General features: G+C 49.2%; 1 protein-coding gene and 1 long non-coding RNA gene across 4 annotated transcripts in view; both read right to left on the bottom strand.

The window, feature by feature from the left end:
• Positions 1-18,811, bottom strand: part of SLC35F4 (solute carrier family 35 member F4) — a 109,194-nt gene extending 90,383 nt beyond the window's left edge. For both annotated transcript variants that reach the window (XM_040558847.1, XM_040558845.1), the window contains exon 1: positions 18,493-18,811. In XM_040558847.1, coding sequence (XP_040414781.1) covers positions 18,493-18,595 — 103 coding nt within the window. In that variant the 5' untranslated portion in view covers positions 18,596-18,811. The remainder of the gene's footprint in view (positions 1-18,492) is intronic.
• On the bottom strand, positions 3,039-5,753 carry LOC121070972. 2 transcript variants are annotated; one of them, XR_005820325.1, is made up of 4 exons: positions 5,642-5,753; positions 3,858-5,521; positions 3,627-3,778; positions 3,039-3,213 (listed from the first exon to the last, which is right to left on the bottom strand). It is a non-coding gene; the product is annotated as an uncharacterized LOC121070972 (long non-coding RNA). The 2 variants fall into 2 exon arrangements; XR_005820324.1 differs by having other exon boundaries at positions 3,858-5,753.
• Positions 18,812-20,009: the final 1,198 nt, after the last annotated feature.

Genomic DNA, 20,009 nt, shown 5'->3' on the forward strand with positions numbered 1-20,009 from the left:
CAGCGAGTGCTTCGTGCCCGCCAGCTCCAGCTGTTGGGAAAGTCACAACGGGTTTGTCGCCAGCATCAAAATCTCAACCTCCGGGGCTCGTGCTAACACGAAAACTAGACGGTTCTCAAGAAGACTGGCAGCAGACAGTTGACTTAGGGCAGCTTCTCCATGAAACACAAAATGAGACCGTGGCACTCACTGCCAGGGGTCGTCATAGATGCTAAAAATAAAAATAAAAAAGTTCAAAGATTCGGAAGTGATTGATAGCCCAGCGTTGGGAGGGGATGACAGAAAGGGGTCACTTTGTTCACGTCCTGTTTCGTTTCCTACAGCATCCCTGCTGAATGAGGACCCCGTGCTGAACAGGCTTTTGGAAGATTCTGTGATGGGCCCCACTGAACTAAAACTCCAGTTAATCAGAAGCATTTCTCAAGACACCAGTGCCCGGAGCCCCACAACTACATCCAAGAAGTTAACTTCTAGCTTTTAAAATGATTAAAATAATAAATAAATAAAACAAGCTGAGAGTTTGATGGAAAAAGGATCACATAAAACACACGCTGCCACGGTCTCTGAAGAGATAGGAACAACGGTTTTAAGACAGCTGAGCTGGCACACCACATGGAGTTGTACGAGGAGTTTGGTGCTTAAACCAAGCCAGGCCACCAGGATTACAGCCCTTCACAGGATGAGTACCCAGTGCTAGAAGAAAAATCCTCAGAGCAAGAGACACGCTGATGTTTATGAGCTCAAAAAGTGATTTTCAGAAATTGTGAGAAATCTGTATGATCGTGACTTACAAAGATGGGACTTGGTATGCAGCAAGCGTAGAAGAGTTCAGCTTCTTTGGTCCCTTTCCCTAGATGGCTAAATGGAGAAATTTCCTCCAAGACAGAAAAGATGCAAGAGACAGGAGAGAGAAGAGAGAAAAGAAAAAGAAGGAAAAAAAGCAGAAAAAAACCAACCCTACTCTTACTACCATTTCTAGTGGGCTGGAAAGGAGATTCTCCTACACAAGGCAGGAACCAATATATGCTCTGGCAGAGAGGCCAGCGGCCTGCTCCAACCTTGCCCCAGTCAGCTCCTTGTTCAGAAGATGCCCTTACAGTCCACTCAAAGATTATTCCGATTTTTCAGACATGGGCTAGATGTCGGGTTTGGATCCCAGCCCCTTCACCCTTCAGGCCTCTCACATGGATACAGCCTCAAGCTCGGTCCAACCCAAGAGCCTTTTTCTGGGGTGAGATGAAGTAGAAGATGTTTGGCTGGCGGACCCAACTCTTGGTTTTTAAAGGATATTCCTGACTTCTCAGCACCACAGCACAGAAGGCAGCAGTCCAGATGGCCTGGATTGGACAATCGCAAGCAACCTCCTAAATTTATTAGTTTAATGGGACCATTAAATACAGCCCTTCTGGTATTTAACCAGTTCTGCTTCACTACTCATTTGGCCTCCTGTAAGTTGTTAGTTAATTTTTTCAACCTGTGCAAAGGGCAGGGCCACGTCTACAGAGCGCTTGAGTCTGACTCCAAATGGTACCTGAACCTTGGCTTGCCACACACCACATCTGAGAATGTCACCATCTGTGAGCAATATGTCGAGATGACTTCACTTGCAAAATGCTGGCAAAATACTGGAGAGAAATATGACAAAATCAGTTACAAAGATTATTTCAAAGTCACTGACAAGTTGGCCAACGTTTTGTTCCTCGTTATCTGCTCCGTTCTGCCCTCGATCATCTCAAATGCAGGCAAAAATGAGAAATTCATCATAACATAAACATTTAAAGACGTTAATAGAGTAATGAAATACCGTATCTTATGAGTGTCTCAGCAGTCAGTGCTCTGTGGAACACTATATTCTAAAGAATAACAAGATGGCAATGACCCAAGGTTTGTCTGGAGCTTCTGTATCTAGAGGGATTCATCTCTCATCAACAACAATTTGGTCTGGTGTACCCTGCAAAAAACCACTGTCAGTTCAGGGACCTTAGTTAAACACTGCTACAGGAATCTTTGACAACCCTAGGAAGGTGAAAGAAATTCTGAAAGAGTGGAAAAGAAAACTTAAATGGAAAGAACATATATGAGCAGCTGGAGAGGCAGCCTGAACTCAGTTCCCATAAAAACAGCAGACCAAATAATCAAAACAGACTACACGTAAGAAAACAAGGAGAATGACCGTCAGAGCCTCGTCAAGACTAAATCACATCAGTCTAATGTTGTTTTTACAACAGAGTAACAGGTCTGTGAATCGAGAAGGACAGGAGACATTACAGATCTCGACGGCAGTAAGGCTGCTGCTGCTGCCCAGCATGACAAGACAGGGAAACTTTCACTGGGTGGAAAAGTGCTCCTGGACCAGACCTGGAGCTGCTACCAGTGGCTCTGTTAAACAGAACAGCGTTAACTAAGGAGTCCTACCAATAAAAAGTGAAAGGTTGTTCCCACCTAGAGCAGAGAAGCAGTTGTACAGACACGGCTCGGGGAATAGCCACAGTTTGCTAGAAGAGGACTGGGAGATGAGAGGAAACCCCAAGGTGAAGCTGCCTCACCTGTGCTGTACTGTGGCCAACGATTCAGACGTGGAAGAAGTGAGACGGATAACCCACGGCACACTACGGAAACGAAGGGTTCTCTTCTGCAAGGCTGTGCTGGTGAGACCTTAGCTGAAGACTTGTGTCCAGTTTGAGGAATCAGATTTTAAGAGAGGTGTATGCTCACTGGAGCGAGTCCAGAAAAAAAAGAAGATAAACAAATTTCTAGGAAGTATGACTTTACCGAGAATAAGTGGAAGACTTCGGTTTATGCAGTGAAGATAAAGGAAAACGAGAAAAAGGCTGTCAGATTTGTAGTATTTTGCTGTAGAGGAAGAGACCAGTCTGGTCTCCATGTAAAAAGTAACCAGGACAAATATTAGGTCTGAACCTTCCAATAAAAAAACAAACAAACAAACAAACAAACATTTAGCCATAAGGAAATAACACGTAAATGAAGCACTGGAACAGGCTGGAAGGAGGGATGTTTTAAAAGGGGTTAGATAAGTATCCACGAGGAATGCTCATTAGGACAAATGCAGTAGCTATTTCTCCGTACCTCTTCCAGTTCTGCCATCCTCTGAGATGATCATGGCTCAACCCATGCACTGCACCAATTAAATGTTTTAAAAGTGATCAAATCCCAAACACTTCACTCAGGCAAACCTTCTCCTGGCCCCAAAATCTAGATCAATGGTAAAAACATCAAAGACCATGTCAGGTTCTGCCACTCTTCATCATGTACCTTCAGCTGAGGAACAAAACATCCTCCAGTCTGGGTAGCATCCCACTTGAGAAGGAAGATCATAGCAGACTGATTCACAATTTAGATGCCTGCCCATGATTTTGCAAAGTTTTAGGACTATCTTTGTGGTTCTACACTTGCATCCGATCTCCACAATTACTTTAAAATGTTCTGCTGTAATAGAATAATCAGAGGCAATTATGGAAGGTCAGAGAAAGAGCAGGCATAATATATTCTGTTAGCTCCTTCTAATAGTTCATGATGTGGAGCTTTATTAATGTGTCTGGGACACGTCCCCCAGCCCACCTGAGAAATGCCAATGCTCCTCAGGGGAGGGCACTGAAAGGACTCACAGTTTGCAGGTCTCTCTTCACGAAGGTAAAGATGAGGGCTTGCAAAGAAGCCAAAGGCGATTAGAAACTTTTTCCCCACAATGAAATCCAGGCATGCAGAGCTGTAAGAGTAAGTGCTGTGGCAGAAGGATTAAGGCAGCCTTTCCCCGATCCTGAGAGGTAAAGTTAAGATTTGCACCAAAGACTGCATCCCCAATTAATCCAGCTCTGAGCAGCTCCTTGCCCACTTACATCAAGTGTTGAAAAGCGGCTGGCTACAATATTAGCCTCTTCATAAACTCATGTAGTGAAGATGGTAAGCACTGCGGTGCTTTTAACTTCATCCATCCAACAGGGCACGAAGGCCTGAGTGAACTGTCTCCAGGGCCAAAATCCCCAGGAGCAGCTGAGGAAGGAAACCCCAAACCTTCTCTGCTCATCTCATGCACCCATTCTAGGCAACGGCTGGTTCAAATTTTTGGGCTGGTTCCCTTCTTGCCTGATCCACACAACACAACATTTATTTTCCCCTGCTCCTTGTGCTTTTATGCTCTGACGGAAGATACAGATGCCTTTGCATCTCCCCCACCAGAAGATCTTGCAGAGGACAAGGAGTTAAAGCATTTGATACCAAGCCACGCTTCACATTAAGGACATGCTTAAAAAAAACACAGTGTGAATAAGTTACTAATTATCTCCTTAACAATTAAAATCAGAAGATCACCAAATAAAACCTATGAAGTCACCTACCGGTGTGCTTCCAGTCACCTGCTTATGCGTCTGACTTTATAATAAGCCTGATCATCGTGATTGCCCTTACATTAAATCCGTAGTCTGTTTAGAAACAGAGGGAAGAAATATTTCCCCCCGGGCATGCCCTGCAAACGACTTCCCTGTTCTTAGCGTTTCTCTCTGCCACACTACAACTAACAAGCTATGAACAATCTCAGTTAACTTACAACTTTTCCCTTCTTCTAGTGACAACGCTTGCTTGCAACGTTCGATGAAGAAGTTGGTAAATGCTGACACACCAGCTCCTTAACTTATTGTCTCAGAGCGTTACTGAAATTCCAGGTATTTCCCCCCAGCCATCTGCAGGCAGACATCGGCAAGCTGCAGGCCCATTCAGAGCTCACCACATACAACACAAACCCAGTTGATGTTTGAAACTGGGAAGCCGCAGGGCTTATTAGAGCTTGCACAGTGCAGAGCTGCCACGGCAGTGTGTTTTTTGTAACTGGGAGTTGCCTTCCATCCACACGGCTTAGAGCACAAGCAGAGCGAATTCTCCTCTACCCAAAGACTAAATATCCAGGGCAAGAAGTTAAAGCCAGCCCCTTTAGAGCCTTTGGCTCTGCCAACAAAGCAAACTCATTAACTGCCAGCGCTGCCCTTCTGCATCAATCACCAGACCCCTAGGACTTCCCCTACAAACTGCTCCAGTACCTGCTTCTGATCTTGGCGCAGGAAAATAACAGCAGCAAAGCGATTCAGACATGCCTTGAGACTACTGCGCATCTCAGGCCATCCAGATTTCCCTGCAGCCTCTGCCAAAGCAGAGAAAGTCGGCTCTAATTTGCTGCCCAGCCGTTAAGAGCGACTTGCTAGTACCCACCAGCACAGGATCACTACCCGACAGAGCGAGCTCCAGCCCAGCCCTCTCCCTCGGCACACGCAGCCCTCCCTTGCCCTTGTTATGCAGGGAGAGCTTTAGCAGCACAGAAACAGGGTGACTAAGTTTGCGTCAGCAGTGACTTCCAGCATCTCTTTTCCTCAGTGCCCTCCCATCAGGGCTTTCAGCCTGGAGTTTTCTATGTGCTCCTGGAGCTCAAGAGCCAGCCCGGAGAACCCAGCTGACGGCACCTGGATGGTAAACCTGCTCCAATGGTCCCTGCCCTCAAGGAATCTCTCCAAACCTGTAATGTAAAAACAGGAGATAACTCCGTAAGCCACCTGCCGTTGATTTGCAAACATCACCTCGTTATCAGCCGCCTCCTTGCGCTTATGCTTATGAAAGCAAGACCTCCGTATTTTACCTCCGAAGCAGAACAGAGTCATCTATTCCAGCAGCATTACATAAATGAGCTTCACACCAGTGGGGAGAGCCTAATAGATTTTGTAGGTCAGTGCTTCTGGCAGATATTTCTCTAAAGACTACGATGAGAGTTCAAGGGGAAGGAAAAAAAAAAAAAAGTCATCCTTCAACTAGATTTTCGAAGGCAGAGTCCAGTAAAAGTTAGTAAGAGTGGGGAAAAAACATAAGGAGCAAGAGCTCAATCGACTTGTTGTAAGCTGATCTGAAAGCGGTTCGAAAATTTGGGGCATGTGAGGACAAAAAAAAATATATTCTCGCAGAGAACAACTCAAAAATAAAAATAGCAGCATTAGCTAAGAGCAGCTCTTCAAAGGGATGTCAGACTTTACAATACTTTGTGCAGCAGCAACTCAAACGGCTTCATATCGTCGCTACACACCAACATTAAAACCAGTGTTCAGTTCTTTGGAAAATAAACATACAGCAGAATAATAAAATGCAACCAAAGGAAAGTTGATTTAAATCCTATTTATACACGCCTGAGGCATTTTTCCTTGTTCAGTGCAGTCACCACGATGTCAAACTCTAATTTTCAACACAGGTCAGAAATGGTGTAACTGGCAACTCCATGCACGGCACGGGTGACAAAGATAATTTCTAGGAACTTAGCCTTCAAATAAACAGGACTAGTGGCATTTCTTCATCGCTTCTTTAAAGCTAAGAGTTACAAGCAGTACCAGCTTTGCTCCAAGCACAGAGAAACTTAATGCTTTCAGTGACTCCTTTTGTGCAGAAATGTTTTCTTTGCTCTTAAGGAGCCCAAGTGTCTGAAAATGACTGCGGAGCCCTCTTCTTCCCTAACCTGCAGGAGAGGGGGGAAGCCTACTTTTCGTTCCCAAGGCACCATGACATATTTGTGAGCCTAATAACAGCCCTGCAAAGTAGATAAAATATTAAGCATTATTTCTACATTACAGCAGGAGAGAAATAGAGGGCTAATAGTCAGCCACCGGTTTTCTGCAAGTATGAAATTAACCTTGGATTTATTATTTCAAATAAGAAGAGATGATCATTATGAATATTTTATAACATTTTCTGTAGCCTTAATAAAATAACTACATTCTCTCCATTTTTTAAAACCGCGAAGGGTTCACAATCATCATCTGGGGTGCTCTACGGGTCTTTACCAATAGCATGGCTCTGGAAATCAGTCTTTTATTCGCTGAATTTCAGAAGAAAAAATGAAACTGTCCCACTGAAACATTTTGTTGTTTTTACTGCATCATCTCACAGTCCCAAAGAAAATGAGGTCTATCCTATGAGACTCCTGGCGTCCCTGTACAGCCCGGAGAAGCAGGCAAACAGAAGACAGCAGGTCTCTCCTGCCAGGTCAGTACCTTAGCTGTGTGCTGGGTGGAATTACGGAGTACGTGATGTGTTAGCTTCACAGGATGCTTATTATCCCTAACATCTCCATGCTTTGTTTTTCTTTTCAACTGTCTTCACAAATATTTGGGGGAAGGGGAAGGCCTGGCTCCAGGACTTTATCAGAGCTACCCTCATCCACCAGCTGAAGAACCTCATCCAAAGAACGAGCAGCAACAGAGACCAGCAGCAAAACGGACGAAGTTGCTTCCCTACAGCTTTGTGTCTTCCACCTGGATTCTTCGGTGTCTAAAAAGCAATTAGACAAATTCATGGAAGAAATACCCGTCAGAGGCTACTAAAACACACGTGCACCAAAAAATTCCCAAGGCACAGATCAATGAAGGATGGAAACGTACCAGGAAACTGCATCATACGCTTCTCTGCACATCTCCTGCTGACCTCTGCCTGAAGCTGAACGTGAACCAGATGCAACTCCGATAAGCCCCGCAATATTTTAAGCAGTACACCTCTTCTTCAGGAGGGAGCTAATTCTACAGCTTTCCCACTGTGGGAGAACCACGAGGCCTCCCATTTTCACAAGGTCCATCAGGGCACCTTTGCCTTTCATGCTCTCCAGCTCCTGTTAAGTTTCCTCAAATTTGCTCAATAGATTTAAAAGTTATCGAGAGAGGGGGCAGGGACAGAGCCATCGTGCTCACATAAGCCTTGTTTCCTTAAGAAACCAGGTTAAAGAACTCCACAGATGAAGAGTTACAAGACGTTCCGTAATCTGCTTTTAAAACACCCCAGGAACGAGGTGCAAAGTCCTAACAGGGCACACGCGGACGTGTTTGACAAGGAGCAAGTGCTTACATCAGGCAAAACAACAGCATTTCTAAAAAGTGCTTCTGTGATCAAAAGAGACCCGGCAGCAACTCCAAAGAGCAGGGACCTGCTCTCTCACGGAACGACCACATGGCACAGGGCTATTCTCTCTGCTTTAAAATCATCCTTTTTGCTCTCTTCCAGACCTTACCAGCCTGCTACGAAAATACCATAAATTATAGAGTATGAATGATGTCAAAGCCTGCTCTCAGAGGGAGGCTGGGAGCAGTAATCACGTATCCTTCAGTTTGGGAACACACAGACAATTTTTTGTTCACAGCCTATAAAAAAGGCTGCGCACATCAAAGGCACTGAATATATTTCCTTTTAGGTCTTCCCTTCGACCAGCCCAGCCTGCTGCCGCGGGCACAGGGAGAGACGGGAGGCTGACAGGATGAAAAGGGAATGGCAGGGCCGAGGAGAAGGGCTTAAGCCACCGAAATACAAAGAGAAAGCGTGAATGCAGCAGCAGACCAGCATCTGCATACTCAGGTCAACCTGCACTGCATGTGTGCAGCTGGCTTCCAGAAAGACCTGCTTCCAAATACCTGAATGCAGCAGGAGCTGGTGACCGTAACCTGCAGATGAAGGGCTGCGGTGAATCTTCTCCTCACGTGCATAAAGGGTGTTCGGTTATTCAGACAACCCCAGGCTGCTCTGAACTGCAGTGCCCGTCCACCTCCCGCAGAGGGGAACGGGAACAAAACGGAATGAGTTGGTTTACTCAGCCTCACACCATCCGCGGGAAGACACAAAGGGCAGTCAAACCACCGGAGGATTTTCCTGCTCTAATGTGATCTTGCCAGGTGACAGCATTAGGACCGCTTCACCCCGGGAAAAAAAGAAGCAGAGGAAACGATCAGGACCTTGATGCTGTTCTCCAGAGCTGCACTCACCTGAAAACACTTTAAAAAAAAAAAACAAACAACTTTTGTCTGCAACTAAACCAAGAGCATCCTCAGTCGTCAACATCCCCCATCTGGGAGCAGCTCTGGCATTAAAGTAAATCTGAACCCAGACAACTTCATCTGCCCCTTACTATTATTTGTATGGCAAATCTGAGACCCCAGCTCAAGCAAGAGACCAAAGGCACCACCTGCAGTGACGGATTTCTTCTACTCTCCATTCCTCTACGCAGGATAAATCTGCGGCCTGTGCTTCCCATTCTGTTTGCATCCTTAAGCCAGTAAGCTACGAGGGACGTCTCATTTCCACAAAGCGCAGTGAAACTTCACTACACTCTATAAATATTTTACGACAACAATAATCGAGGGGCGCGTTTGCAAGGAAGTGACTCTAAAAGCTACACCTACAAAACCGGAGGGCACTGCAGTTAAAGCACACGCTCCCAGCAGTGGTATTTCCAGGTGCCTGCCTTGGAAACTGTGGCCCTCAGAACAGCCACTGCTGAGAATACGCAGGGCTAAGCAAGTCCTCTTGCCCACGCGCAGACACCTTTTCCTCTAGCAGACTTCTCCAGGCCCGTGGCTGAGGACGCCTGTCTTCACAGGGATACTCAGAACAGTTGCTCTGAACTCACTTCAAAGCAGATGTGCACAAAGGCGCTGCGCAGACCCTACCTAGAAATGAAGCTGGCCTGATTTCATCAAATTAACCTCCTTTCCGGCACTGAATGCGTGGAAACAAACAGGCTGCACGGGAAAACCCAAGGGAGCAGTCTCTGTGCTGCTTTTGCCTGCACCTGAGAGCTGACAGCACTCAGCGGGGACCCTCACCTCTGTTAAGGCACCAGGCCAGTGGCAGCTGGACAGCTCACTGCGCTCTGAAGTCAGTCCAATGCCCCCTGCAAGCTTCAAGCTTCGTGGTACACAGCTCCAGGAAAACCCATGCCCGAGGGTCCCTCAGGAGAGGTGGCAGCAGGCAGCCCTTGTACCGGATCACCTCGACAGGACACGCAGCTCGGCACGCCACCGACAGCTCAGCTACTTTTTCCAGCTGAAAAATGTCTTCTGCTCCTTCTTCCGAAGCGTCTTCAACGCATGTGAAAAACAGCGCTTCTTCAGTGACACTGCAGACGCTCCTCCAGTCTAAACTGCTTTCTCAGAAATATTCTCAAAATGTTTAAGGTTTTCTTCCTATCTAATTCCCCACTTTTTTCTTTTTCCTTTTCCCATCGCATCCTGCCCCGGGAAAGTAGTAAGAAACGATAGAAAACCAGGAACCTTCACCAGATGTGTTCTTCTCTTCCACCTTCCTGGTACACACTAAGCTCAATCGTTTCCCACCTACTCTCCGTGTTATCAGCCGCACCGAGAACTGAGTGTTTTCTCATACGCAGAACCAATCCTCCTCAGGTAGTTTCAAGTGCAAGCCACGGTATGGAAACACCATGAGGAGTTCGCCTTCCTACCATCCACGCTGTCAGCAGTGACGAATTTCCTCTGGCAGGGCGCTGGGAAGCATCCCGCTTGCACACGAGCTGCTACAAACTGCGGCCCCCGTAATGCAGCGCACAACAGGTTATTTCTGGCGCCGCAAAGAAAAACCCCAGCCTGCACCCACACAGCTCCCGGGCTGCAAATTCCACGTGGCAAGCTTGGTCTAAGAAAAAAAATAAAAACCCCTAGATTTTAGACGTATAAAAGCATCGTAACAACTGCACTAGAAGATGCTGGTTTATTTCAAGATGTCGAACGTAAATCACTGTGCGAGGCGCCGCAATCACTTCTCAGTCTCCGAGCTCTCCGACAGAGAACGTGTGTTCCAGCCCTGGTTTTTGCTTATCTCACCCAGGCACGGCAGCACGGGATTTCAGAACTGTCCTCAGCCATCCAGGTGCGCGGAGCCCATCGGCTGTACCGGGCCTGCAGAGTCGCGTCCCTATCAATCAACATAAAAAAAAATCAGCCCCCAGCAGGGAACTGTTTCTCAGCGAGGTGCGCAGCACCTCCCACTAAGCCGTTAATAATAAAGGTGTGTGCTAGCCCTTATCAAAAACGTCCCCTGGAAGACTTTGTCTCTGCAGGATGAGAGGTAGCCGCGCTGTATCTTGTTTCAGCAGGCAATTGCTCAAGCAATACTGCCTCGGTGCCATGAACGGCCACTGCCCAGTCATGAATTTAGTCGTAACGCAAGCACTGAGTGCTTGAAACAGGAAAGAACAGAAGAAAACGTGGAGCTGTCGTCAGGTTGGCCTCGTGCTACAGTTTCCTTCTCGTTCTGGATGGAGAGATCACTGCCGAGCTGACGGCTGGTCCAGGAGGGGGTTGGAGTCACATTTACCCATGAACTGCAGTGACGGTGCTTGCTGCTCCTCTCCCTGTCCAAAAAGGGAAACTGGAAACCGAAGGAGACTCAAAACAGGCTTGGGAGCTCTTTTTGCACCGGACAGAACAGGCTGGGCACCTGTGAGACGGCAGAGCTTTGGGACCACCAGAAGCAGCAGGAAACAACACCTTCCACCCTAAAAATGAACCCTGCTCCTTCACCTTAGCTCCCAAGGGAACCAGGAGAGGAGCAAAGCAGCTCCCCCTTGCCTCCACAGAAGGGCAGGACATCTCCCACTGCCTCACTCTGCTACACCTCACCCAGGCCAGCCCAACCCAAAGTAGGAAAGGGCAAGTCTGTTTTATCAGCAGTATTTGCAGGTGAAGTCTAGGAAGAATCAATGTTTTTAAAGCAGTAACAGAAAGGTCTTCCTTGCAGGGCAGGTGTACTGAGAGCCGGTGCCTTGAACACACGCTGCATGCCTCTGAATAAATTCACCGTTGTCACTCAAAGCTCCTAGGACGCTCGCACGTACGGCTCTGCCATCGCCGTGCAAGCAATACCCTGGCTGTCAGCTAGGCACAACGCTGCAGATCTCATCTTCGTGCTGTGGCCGGCCCAAAACGTTGGCCACCAGGGAGCCCCTCTGCACCTTACCGCAAGAAAAAAACAACAGCTGACTCTCACAAAGCAGAGCTGGCCCCCTTACCTTTGGTGAATAATTCAACCAGCCAGTTAAGCACTTCACTTCTTGCCCCCCACACTCTATTTGCACGTTTGCCACAAAGATGCAGTGATTTTTTGGCAGGCATTTTCATTATTCATGACTGCGAGCACCCAGCAGCAGGCCTGTGTGAAAAAACGCCTGCCACCCGTTGTTCAACTACCAGCAGCCACGAATTCACTTTCATGGGTGAATGACCACGCAGGGAGTTGAACAAAAGCCCATCAGTTTCCAAATGTGCAGAAGAAATGATTGCAAACGCCCTAAAACACGTAATAATAAAGGTGTTTAAGCAGGAGAAAGACAAAAGCTCGCTCGGAACTATTTGTAATGTTATTTTTACAACATTTAACCAAGACCAGAGCTGTGCTTGTCTGCCTCAATGGCCAAGCTCGGTGAGCCCAGGAGGACAGAGGGACAAAAAAGCAGACAGAGAGCACACAGAAATGCACCCAGGTACTGAAATCACCCCTACCCAGCCTCAGCGCCAGGCCAGGCTCAGCACAAGAGGCGCTGTGTAGTCACCAGTGGAGGAAGAGATCGCTCCATGAAACGTTGCCTTGTTCTGTGCAATCTCCAGCAAATTAACATCCCTCTCCCCCACTTTACTGTCTCAACTTCCCCTGCCAAATACGAGTATTTTTTTCTCAAAGTCCTGGCAAACTTATTTATGAGAAATCTTTAAAGCTTGGGAAATAATTCTTATTTAGGTACAGAAGACTGGGAGAGACTTTTTGGCCATTAATCCCAGCCTTCTGCTAATTTCCAGCCTTAATTTATTTGTGGGCTGTCCAGACCCATTTGTACGTGTGCCAACAAGCTATTCCAGCTTCAATAACTCTTCTCTCCTACCTTTCCCCGTTCATCTTCCCAAGATGTATTTGCAGCAGCAGCCATGTTCCCATCTTGCCTCCCCTAAACGAGCCAAGCTCTGCCTGTCCCCTCCTGCAGGCGCGTGTTCCCGAGGCCCTGGTCACCTCGTTGTCCTTCCCAGCTCAAATTCAGCCTCCTTGCCCACCGTCGTTCAAAGCTTCTTCTCCTTCCAGCTAAGGAGACCCCTCGTCCTCGAGTCCCTTGAGGGAAGGGGAGTTGCCACGCTCCAGCCACTAGCGCAAGGCTGCCACGTAGCCCTTTGCAAACAAAAATCCACGCAAAGCCTGGCCCTACTCCAGTACCGGATACATACCTGATCCTGCCAAAGTTAGCGGGCAAAGGAGTATTAACAACATGATTTCTGCTGAAATAAATTATTTTATAAGTTATTGCTACTGGTGCTGATGCACAGCCATATATATGTATATTTTGCTTGGACAGACAAGTCTGCAAGGAGGAAGCAACTCCACCAGGACTGCATCCCGTCCTCCGACATCCCCTTCGTGCCCCCAGAGCTGGCAGAGGGGGGAAAAAAGAAAAGAAAAGAGTTAAATCTAGAGCTTGCAATCCAGCCCCTTCTGCAGCACACCCTCCCTAAAAGAAGAGCTGGGAATAATTCTCATATGGGAAATCCCCGCCCAGCATGAAAGGGAAGGGCTCTGAAATAAAGCTTTTTCCAGCTAGGCGTGGGTTTTAAGGACTGGAGATGCAAACACGGGGGCAGCCGCCACAACTGGTACAGGCTGAAATAGCCCTGAGACTTCTTTAACTCACACAGAGGCTGATTCAGGCCCCATCGCCTCCCTCCCAGACTCCCCACCAAGCACAGCCCAAAGAAACCAGCCTCATCCACCAAAAACGTCGGAGCTCCTTTCCTCGACTCCTTCTTTCCAGTCTCTCCCGTTGCGGGTGCTGTGCGTGGAGAGGCCGGGGGCTCTGCAGGCTGCTGGAGAACCAGCGGGGCGCCTCCAGGAACGAGCGAGCCTTGGCTCCCCCTTGGTTCCCCTCGCTGGAAGGGACGAGCCGCCAGGAGGGCACGGTGCTCAGGAAGCAGGGAGAAGATCTCGGTTTGCCATGTGATTCGTACTGCAGCAGAGCTGCTGGCACAGCTGCTCCAACAGCCAGAAGAAAATTCCCTCCCGTGTTCTGGAGGTAGATTTCCCCTCTCTGGCCTTCTGCTCTGTTCGGGGAGCAGGAAAGCGGAGTTGTCAAGCCTCTGATGCCGGCTCGTCATGCCTGGAACCCCAGTGTTATTAAGCCAAGCAATTAAGCACGGACGTCGCTTTAAACACTTTGTCAAAGCCCAGCGGTTTAGCACAAGTCCACACTTAAGCAGCCGCTTAAGTTCATTGCAGACTTGAGGCTTAACTCGTCAAATTAAACCACAAAGCCTCGCTCGAGCTGCTCTAGTGGAGTAAGAAAACACAAAGCCTATTCTCTACAGCAACTGTGCTTGTGCTAGGGCAGGTTCAGGACTTCTTCCTGGTGCCCAGCACTGCTAAGGACAGAGCTGGGAGGGCGTCTGGCCCCGCAGGCTCACGCGATGGTGCTGCTGCAGCAGAGGGATCGCCCCCAAAATGCCACCGCGTGGGCACAGGACCCCAGCCCTGCTGCCAGCACCTTGCCCCGGTTCGAGGCAGGTCAGAGGAGACAAGAAGGGGGGCTTGGAGCAGTGTTGGGGCACGTACAAACCTGGTTGGGACCTAAGCGCCTGCTGGAGGCTGGTGTTGAGGGCCTCCTGGGGTGGGAATCAAACCCTCCAGACCCAAAGGAGAACAGACAGATGGGTGGAAATACGCTTTGTGTATTACGGCAAGCTCTCCAAGCACAGTAAGATGAGGTGGTGGCTCACATGAAGAGCTAGGGGAGCAGGCACAGCCACTACAGCTTCAGTACTGTTATGCCGTCTGTGTCTGGGCCAGAGAAAACGGGGCTGCAAAAAAAAACCAAAAAAAACAGCTCTGCAATACTACCTACCAGGACAATACATAAAACTTTGTGGATGGTGAAAAGAGCTCCATCAGAAAAGACACCACGCAGGCAGAAACCGCTCGACTTGGAGGTGGACTTGGTGAAGCTGATGAAGATTAGAGAGAAACGTTGGCTGGAGCAGCTTTAATTCAGGGGAAGGCACAGAAAGACTGGAGCCTCTGTTCTACACCAGCACAGAGCTGACGTTGATGCCCTGGGAAATACGGAGTAATTTTGAGGAAACTCACTGGAAGAGAGACAAGCTGTCACAGGGTTTCCTCAAAGTTTTTCCATAAACTCTTCTTTCTCACAGGAGCCAGAGACTTCATACACACTCTGTACATTATAAATGTAGGAATTGAGGGACCAAGCCATGCATCCAAAGACAGAAGGTAACTGGGATCAGGAAGGGCCCTTTTCATCTCTGGAACAAGTTGGGGGAAAACAAAAGACAAATCATCACATCTTGCTCTAACACTCACGTCTTACTATGAAGGGTATGGGATTTTTGCAATATACGTGGATGCAAATACCAGACCAAAATCCATGCTTCTGTTTAATGAGATGGCTTACGGAGAAGTAAAGAAGCTGTTTTCCTTCTCTAACAGCTTTTAAGGATAAATAAAATAACAGAAGTGCCTGACATAATTAACAAAAGATTCATCATCACATGCACAAGCCCAAGGCTGAAGTAGGTTAGTGCACACAAATACAGAAGCAAAAGTCTCTAGAAAATACCCCAGTTCTTTGTAAAGACAGCTGTTGAACACTACAGACCTTTGGCACTGGATTTCTGAACCATTTGTGAACAGTCCTTCGCCTTCACGCAGAACCCTAGGCTTGTTCTCCTGTTGAACCATGAAATACACGCCAATCCACTAAAGGAGGGATGTAAATCACCAGCACAATTCATTCCTTGGGCTTTTTTTGTGTATGTGACATTTTCCGGGACCCACAGCAGCTGCCCAGCCCCAGCCTTCACCTTTTCTCCCTGTCCCTAGCTGGGCACAGCAAGCTGGGGACAAAAAGAAGACTCAACAAAGGCAGGGAGCAGCTGCAGGACATCATCATCCAAACAACATCCCCACCTGGTGCCTGGCCAGCTCCCTGATGAGACCTGTGGGGTAGCAGAGAAGTAGACAGAGCAAAGCCATGCCGGGGACAACAGCTCATCCTCAGCTGCCCTCTTCCCCAGGCACTCTTCAGACCCGGGCAGGAGCAAGGTGACAGTGGCAGAGACTGATTCCACGTCCTAAAGGTCTGGGCATGCAGCAGGTCAGCAGCTCTCAAGTACGTTCAGAATGAGTTGTACAGACTGCCCACGTGAGTGCTTACATTTTGATAGAGCTGTAGTTGTACACAACTAGCCGAGAGAAGAACTGTCCACAGGACTTTGAAGCAACACCCCCTGAAGGCTATACTTCAGCCCAGACACAGGATCAGAGTAAAACCCCCAAGCCAGGACCTACAACAGTGCCTAGTGACTCTCGCTGCTTCAGTGCCAAGAGGCTACAAGATGCCTGATGCTCTCGATGTCTAAAAGATACCTGCTTTTTCCCAGATAAAGTAGAACTTCTTTGTGAAAATCTTAAGACCTTAGACCCAACAAAACACAGCCATGAGAATAAGTTAGTAAGACATTAGACCCAACAAAACATGAGGATAAGTTAGTCATTTACCAGCTGCAAGCAAAAATCCAAATCCAAAAAATTATGATGATGGCTCCAAAACTTATGAGACTGCTTTAAAAAGTGTTCATGGTTTAGAAGGAACACACAATTTCCATTTACCGTAGAACATTTCACACTTCCAGTTTTTCTCTTCAAGGATGATGACCACAAATTTTGCCTTTTTTTTTCTTCTTCAAACAGCAAGACTTGAGACACTAATCCCCCCCCCCAACACACACGCACACACGTGCACCCCTGTCAGCATCCAGTCTTCCACAGTGGTACAAAAGGCTACAAGATTTACAATAAAATCTCAAGAGGCAGCACTTCCGTGAGCTTTCCCCTCTCCAGGCATGCTTTATCTAATTTCAAGCAGATGCAATTTGTAGCATCTGCAGAACCTGCTCCTGGACTGAGAAAGCTTGTGTGTGCCTGGGCAGTCCCCCCCGCTGCCAACACTGAAATCAGGTCTGCATTGGCATCGAGAGCGGGAGTGTTGCTGCAGACTGAAAAATTGCATTCTGCCACCAAAGCAAACTCATGACAAAGTACGAAGCTGGTTCCCTCATCTTTCACGGGTAAATCACACTGGAGAGCTCCCCTGGAGCTGCTGCAGGGCACCGGTCCCACCTGGCTCAGACTTCAAACAGGCACTGGACAGCCCTGCATCCATTCCTGCGGATTGCTCTCAGCTCCTTCCCAACTTCTCTGCCTGCAGCCAGACCGCCTGACCTCGCCGAAGGATCCCACCGCCTGCCATGCTGTCAGCGCACCGCCGAACAGCTGAGCAAAACCTCGGGGCTTGAGCGCTTGCTTATTCACCTGGCCCTTACGCAAAGGAATTTCAGTTTATTTTTTGAATACACGGCTTTCTTCCCTCTTTCACAACAAGCCCCCTGACACGCTTGTCTGAGCTGAGCAGTTTATTTACCGCGTTTGGGCTTCTTGTAGCCGCGCTGGAGAGCGCCGCACTGTTCTGGAAAGCAGCTCGCCGCCTGGATCCCAAGGGGAGCTTAAATACGCAGAGGAAAGTCTGCTCCTCGGTGCTTACCTCACCTGGGTTGTTTTCTTTTTTCTTCCCCCCCCCTTTCCTTTATTTCCTCTCCCTCCCTTGCCTGCATTTCCCTTTTGTTTTCCAGTTTTTTTACGCTATGGCACCTTGCAGCTTTTGCAAACTGCCAAGTAACTATCAGACACTAAAACCCTAACGCATCCATTTCCTCGGTGGTAAAAATGAACCATTTCTTTCATTAGCCTAACTTTCACCGCTGAACAGCCCTACAGAGCCCTGGGACATCCACAACCTCACAGAAACCCACGGAGGCTCTCCCAGCCGCTAGAACCCGGCTGTTCCTAATTAAAAACTTCAAAAGCGAAAATAGTGGATCTCTGCAAGGACCGACCGCTTTAATCTCAGCGGCTCCTTTTAAGAAGGAATAAAAACACAAAAACCCACAAAACGCCAAAACCATAAGTCATAAACGTTTCGCATTAAGATGGCATAAAGACAAATCTCTCAATAACTCCCCACCTTTCTGGAAAAATCCGATTAGTTTGGGGATTTGGGGGGAGGAAGGTGAATATTCTGAGTTTTTAGGCTAAAAGGGTTGGGGAGGGACCCCACAGGCTCTGAAACTTTGCCGAGCCCTCAGCGAGCCAAACCCCGCTGCTGGGTTTTGCTGGGCTGCTGGGTGTGTGTGGGGGGGTGGATTAAAAAAATAAAATAAAATAGGGAAACTACAGAGAACAGGAGAACCCCGCACACCTCCCGAGCGCTGGCTGCAGGATGGCGCCGCGGGCAGCGAAGTTGTGAGGCGAAACCCCGTGTCGTCCGCCCCCGGACACACACACACGGCCCCGGAGGGGCTCCCCCAGCTCCTGGGGAGCCACCTGGGGGGCTGAGGGGGCGAACCCCGATATCTGGTTCCCCACCAGCCCCGGGAGGAGCCGGCCGCAGAGCCCCCGGCTCGGCCGCCTCCCCTCAGGGGACAGCGGGGAGGGGGAGGGAGGGAGCTGCCAGGCGCCCCCGCTCCGGGGGACATTTTGTGGGGACACACGGGGGGCTCTGCCGCTCCCCCCTGCACACACACGCACACACACGCACAGGGGAAAGGCGGGGAGGGCCAGCCTTACTTTTCTGGCTGGAGTAGCCCGGGTAATATCCATAGTAGCCCGTGATCCGTAAGATCCTGTCCTCGATGGTGGCCACGCCGTTGGGTGCTGCCTTCCCATCCATAGAGGGAGGGAGCCGCGGCGGGGCGGCCGGGCGGGACGGCGAGAGGAGCCGAGCCGAGCCGGGCGCTGAGGAGGAGGAGAGAGAAAGACGAGGAGGAGGAGGAAGAGGAGGAGGAGGAGGAGGAGGAAGGCGGCGCGGGCACGGCCGCCGCAGCTTGTGGCGGTGCCGCCTGGTGCAGGACGGGCTCCGCAGCGCCCGGCCCGGCCTCTCCCTGCCGGCCCTGCCCGCCCTGTTCCGCCCAGCCCCGCCGGGGGGCCGGGGGAGGCCGTTCCGCCGGGGTTTTTAATGGCACGGGCATAAAAAGTGCCGGGGGTCCCCGAGGGATGCAGCTGAGGGGGGACGGGGTGTGAAGGGGCGGCACGCTGAGGCGGGGGGGGTCGGCATGCTCTGTTTTGTGTAACACCCTGGTGTCACCCTGTTCCTGTCACGACCCCCGAATCCTCCCCGAGCTGGGGACGGTGGTCCCAGCAGAGCGACTTCTGACACAGGGTTTGGGATGGAGAACTTGAGGCTGGTCCCTCTTGGTGCCTCAGAGCAGAGCTGGCCACCACAGCCTGCACCGCAGAGCCTGAAAGGACCTGGAACAGAAAACACCTGCAAACCTCAGGGAGCACGGCCACCCAAGGGACACCACTGTGTGTAGAGTTGAGGGGGTTACTCCATCTTCCAGGGTGGTCCCATGCATTGGTAGCTCCAGCCTTAATGTCCTTGAGAAAGACAACCTGAAATGGTAGCTGCAGACCATGAACCCATGGGTCCCCAGCTGTGGGGAGAAGAACACTGTCTGCAGGCTGGTCTCAACCTTTCCTCCTGCCCACAGGCATTCAGCATGGGTCGGTCTCCATCAGGTGCTGGGGTGTTGTGGTACACAACAGCATGAGCTACACACAGCAGGCAGGAGCGCAAAGCATCGTGCACGTGTTCCTAGCACAACACCATATCGTCAGCTCTGCCTCCCCAGGGGCTGCACACAGATGTCAGGAAAGGGATAGAGGCCAAATTTGACCTCAAAGGACTGTGAGGGGTGGGAAGTTTTCACCACCACGTGTTGTCTGTGTCCTTCCAGAGAAGCCTGTGACTGTTTTTGTGTGTCACTTGGAGGCACATCACCTCAGAAACAGCAGCTGTGCTGTGCCATGCTCCAGTAAGGTTCAGAGGAGGAGAGTGGGTATCTGCCCTCTGTCCATGAGGAGCAGGAAGCCATTGAAGCTGATTGTACACCTGCTCTAACTAAGGTCTATCCATAAGATATCCTCTAAATCTTTTCCTGCATTTGAAAAAAAAGAGATGAGAAGTTCGTCATTTGATTTTGTGACTCATTCCAAAGGTTAATTCTTTCATTGGTAAAAATCAGGCACTGAATTACTTGACTTTTCCTGCTACTGGTCCTTGTTATGTTGTTCTCTGCTAGACT

Source organism: Cygnus olor, chromosome 5 (assembly GCF_009769625.2).
Source record: "Cygnus olor isolate bCygOlo1 chromosome 5, bCygOlo1.pri.v2, whole genome shotgun sequence".
Classification (NCBI taxonomy): domain Eukaryota; kingdom Metazoa; phylum Chordata; class Aves; order Anseriformes; family Anatidae; genus Cygnus; species Cygnus olor.